The following is a 5,020-nucleotide window of genomic DNA, read 5'->3' on the forward strand; positions in this document are numbered from 1 at the left end:
CATAATTTAATAAAACAGCATTCAAATCTTGATTAGAATTCTAGTCACAATCACAAATTAAAGCTACGACTAAGCAACATAATAATGGTTGTCAATTTGTACGTGTGTGGGGGAAGGCGCAACTTAAAGAATAAGACACAGATATTAGATGCAGTGTAAGGTTTGTAACTGATTAGTTTTAGGCGCAGCAAGTTCGCAGCTTAAACTAAGTGCTTGTTTGGATGCATTATTTTAATAATTTTTTTATAATATTTAATAAATTTTTAATAATAAAAATAAAAATATTAAAAAAATAAAAAATATTTGTTTTAAGAAATTATAATTTATATTTTTAAATTTTTTCTAAAAAAATATTTTTCATATAATAAATAAAAAATACTTTTATTTTATTTTACTTAAATATAATTGATAAATAAAAAATTATATAAAATATTCAAACATAAAATCACTTTTACTTAAAAAAATCTTTTAAAAAGTATTATTAAAATTTTTTTTTTCCGAAAATGAGGCTTAAACAAACCCTAAATCAAACTGAAGTTGAGTTGAAATATCTAATGCATAGTTCATACTTCTATAGTCAAATAGCTACTGCCAAGTGCCAATACTAAAAGTATAGATTATATTATTCCTATTCGACCGCTGAACACATGCTAGTAACCAATAAAATGCTGTTTACAAATTGTCCTATCAATCAAGTAAACAGCTACTACCCCTTTGTGTTTGTCTCGTCTATACTTGGTAAAATTTGGTAAATTATAGCTGTACTATAATGTATCTATATTCTATACTTATCCACACCATTAGTGCTTGATATTAAGGGTCCCAATTTTTTTATTTATTTATCAAACCTGAGAGCCTTGCATTGCATCACGCTGTAATAGGAAATTGTGAGAGATGCTTGAAGAAAACAGTATCCAAAGTCCAAACCATGACACAAAAACAAGTTTTATAAAAAAAAAAATGAAATGAACACGTGTTATGAGAATTGCCTACAGCCTGACAGCTTCTCTAGTTTATCCCTTCTCTATTTCTGTAAATTAAAAAAAAAAAAAAACTGGGCAATTTAAACATTTAAATTGCCCTTTAAGATAATAATTTATACTACCATCAAGGGTTAAATACTTGATAAATGGCAAAGACAAGAGATTCATGTCCATGGATGAAACATCATTGCTTCTGTTTTTTGTTGATGTCATAAAGCACACATGCATCTGCTGCTGTCTTCAGCTGAAACCAAAAAAGGTCTTAGGGAAGATTTCAGGATTTAAACTAATTGACAACTAAAACAACCCAAGAGAAGGAATTGGAAATAAGTGCAAGCTAAAGAATAAATCAATTCCAGAACTTTCTGTTTATCACTAGAATGATAAAATCTAAACTATATAGGTCAACTACTAACTATTAAAACATTACTTAAAAGAGTTATTCAGTCATGTTCATATATCCAAACTTCTAATTAATTTCTAGTAACTAAATATATGCTGCATCCAAATTGCAGTAAGACTAACTGATTGTCAATACTAGATATGACTTCAGTTCTACTGCAAACTGAACCAATGTCAATATTGGCTACATGATACATAACTAATACTTGATTGGAGTCCATTTTGAAAGTTTTGTACTAGCAAACCACAAGATGTGATGGTAGAAAGAAATTTTGAAAACCTTTTAAACCTCCAAATCTTCCGTTATTGTGATACTTAAAAGAATATTCCAAATCGAACAATATCCATCCTATGAGAGTATCTTGCATAAATGTACCACATGCGAACCTGAATCACATTTGTAAGCTGCTTGATTGTGCATCCAACTAAACTTGTTGCAATTAGAAAAGAGACTATTGATATCTTTTGCAGATTTGTTGCTAAAACCTGAAATAAAAGACAGTTGAGAAGATCAGATGATCTAAAAACCTTCTAGTCACCTTAAGATGGTCTAATAGCATTTATTAGTCACTATTCACTAAGTGCACTTACGTCCATCAATGTCTCTGTACGATTCTCCGAAAGATAAAAAAGGATTAAGTAAAGAACCTGCAGAATATAAAGGATAAGAACAAAAACTATATATTAAAGACATTTTCACAGTTTTTTAAATCAAGATGATATTACAGTTACCTCGCATGAGACACAACAGTAAGCCATAAACATCCTATTGCCATAGTATAACTTGAAAAGCCAGTTACTACTGTCTTTTACATCTTTATGACTAGTCTTGCCCATCAAGAAAGTGCTGCATTTAAAGTGAACACAGCTAAGGAACATCATCCCCAAACCAGCAAATGCAGAATCATAAAATTTGAGTTAAGGAAGAACAAAAAGACAAAGTTGACATGAATTACCTGTACATTTGCAGCCAGTGGCTAGCAATATCTAATGCTAGCAAGGACAAGAAGATTAAGCCAGGCCTTTACACAAATTCAGCACAAAAGTCAGGTTTACATGCCCATGCTTAAATGACAGCAAATTATGAACAATTAAAAAGGAGAAAAAATCTTACTTGTAAACTTGGGAAAGAACAACAAGTAGACAAGCAGTGCTAATTCTGATATTAAGAAAGCCACATTAGTTCAAAGAACACAAAAATCAAACAATGTAAAGAACTATAAGTTTAACAACGCATTCTTTGGCTTGCAGAAACAGAAAGAGATAGAGATAACCTGTCTGTAACCATGTCCAGAACAGCTCCGAAGGTCGACACTGGATCAAGAAAACCAGGTTAATATTTATTTATCAAATAGCTAGTTACCTTTTTAACTAAACAAGTTAGTATAGAGGAAATGCTGTCCCACTCCGTGGTCAAGACATCCCACAAAGCCCCTAAGTCTGAACCCAATATATTTTTAAAACAACGTCTAATCATACCAGTTCAGCAAAACTTTACTAGAAAGAGATAATGTGTACATAACACTCGTCAAAGAATTATATAAACAGATAGAATAAAATTGGTATGACCTCTACAAAAAAGCTTATACCTTGATTGAATTTGCGAGCGGCCCAACCATCCACAGCATCACATACGAAGCTGGTAACAGAAAATAGCTAGATTATGCTCCAGATCCCATATCATTAAAGAAGAGAAAGTTCAAAAATAGAAAAAAGTGCATAAAAATTGTATCCCACCTGAAAAAATAGAGAATAGAGAACAATATTTTGTTTGTAAAGCATACATGGAAAGCATAGCAGTTTAAAAGAACCCGGGTATATCCTGCATCATCACACACATGGTAAATATAGTGTACCCATGATGAATTACAAAAAACAGAATCTAGACATGAGAGATATTTCTATAGGAATCTAATAGTGGACAGTGTTTAACTCTATTGGCCTTGAGTAACACCCTTTTGCTTGAAAATTCAGATGCAAACACACGGTATAATCCAACTAATAGCCTCAGCCCCCAAGGATGGTTTTCATGGATTCATGTTTTCCAAAAATCAAATGAGACAAACCTGGTCGGTGTAGATTTTCCGCACTACTCTACTGATGAGTCCTTTATCGAAGTTGAATGACTCCCATAATTTTAATAAACTCAATAAGCATTCAATGCATGAGAGAGATAAGAAATGGTAACAATAGAATAATCAAATACCAACCTATGATATTAGGAATGTAAAGGTACACAGACAATTTACTAGGTTTTGATCCAGGTTTCGGGCCAGGTTTCTTGGCCATTTGAAGCTCCTTTGTATTGGCAAATTGAATAGAGTATAGGATTGGTAAAATCAGATATTTATCTGCATATATACATGAACATAATGTACATGTCAACCATATCAGAACATAGCTGTTCATCCAAGACAAATATTGAAAAAGGGAAACAAAATCATTTCATAGACCAAACACGTAAATATATCACATAATGAACTTTCTCAAATCCCATTCAAAAAAAGAAAGAACAATTGAACTTTGTCAGTTTATTATCTCCAAAAATCTCAAAAACCAAATCGAAGCTTCTAATAAAGTAATAATCATTAGCTCAAACTTGCCAGTTGTCGAAGATTTTGCGACAGAAAAATCAGAAATAAATGCAAAACACGTGAAGTGCCCTACGATTCCTTTTCTACGATACACGAAACTGAAAACTGCAAGAGATTCAAGAGAACTCAAACTCTATTTCTAAACGCGAATGGAAAACAGAGCAAAAGGAACCAAGTAGTTGAGAGGAATAGAAGATGGAAAAGGAAGAGTGATAAAAATAGTATACCGGCGAGTGTACGGCGGAAGAACGAGGCGAAGCTGTACGGAGCAACGACGGTTAGATTGGCCAACCGGGGAAGTGAGCAACGCAGATTATTCCGATTAATATGCGCGCAAATGTACATTTAATTTAAGTTTTATTTAAGTCATACGACTAGAATTATTAATATTCAATTAAAAAAAGTTGTAATTATTTCTATAAATAAATAAAAAGAAAAAGAAAAGGAGAAAAGAGTGATGCTTAACTTAATTGCTTGTTGCTCGAATCTTTTCCTTTTACAAAAGCACATTATGTGTTAAAAAATGATGAATAAAGACAAATAAAATTGAGTTATGATTCATAGTACACAATAAAAATTAAGCTATAAGATGATGGATCATAGCTCTAAATTTTATTTGTCGATCATATGATTTAGGCTAAATTTAAAAAATAAAATGAGTTATAATTTAGTTAAAAGATAAATGAATAATGATACAATGAGCCTCTAAATTTAATCAGATTATTATATTGATATTTATTCAAAAGTTTTATCTGCTCGAGTTAATTGTGAGATAAATACTTCACAAACCTATAATTAAAAATTAATGATTATTTCTCGCTCATCTTTAATTTATGAATATTGACTTGACCAAAAAATATCGTGAAATAAATTATATGAATATGATCATAAATATACATAAATTGTAGAATAAAATAAATAAACTGGTTACTCATATGCTTAATAGTGATATTTTGAATTAAGAAATTTTAAAAGACTACTTTGAGGGTTAGAACAACTTTGTATTGGCAAATTTAAATTTAAATTTATGACTTTAATGTT

General features: G+C 30.9%; 1 protein-coding gene across 1 annotated transcript; it reads right to left on the reverse strand.

The window, feature by feature from the left end:
- Positions 1 to 929: 929 nt before the first annotated feature.
- LOC112789096 (probable CDP-diacylglycerol--inositol 3-phosphatidyltransferase 2) lies at positions 930 to 4,511 on the reverse strand. Its single transcript, XM_025830852.3, has 11 exons — positions 4,207 to 4,511; positions 3,596 to 3,736; positions 3,123 to 3,207; positions 2,975 to 3,024; positions 2,660 to 2,699; positions 2,500 to 2,544; positions 2,342 to 2,407; positions 2,118 to 2,232; positions 1,977 to 2,033; positions 1,773 to 1,871; positions 930 to 1,227 (listed from the first exon to the last, which is right to left on the reverse strand). Exons 1-11 carry the CDS (start codon positions 4,322 to 4,324, stop codon positions 1,168 to 1,170), a joined length of 876 nt encoding a protein of 291 aa, XP_025686637.1. The 5' UTR covers positions 4,325 to 4,511; the 3' UTR covers positions 930 to 1,167.
- Between the last annotated feature and the right edge of the window lie 509 nt (positions 4,512 to 5,020).

The sequence above is a fragment of the Arachis hypogaea genome, chromosome 3, assembly GCF_003086295.3.
Source record: "Arachis hypogaea cultivar Tifrunner chromosome 3, arahy.Tifrunner.gnm2.J5K5, whole genome shotgun sequence".
Classification (NCBI taxonomy): domain Eukaryota; kingdom Viridiplantae; phylum Streptophyta; class Magnoliopsida; order Fabales; family Fabaceae; genus Arachis; species Arachis hypogaea.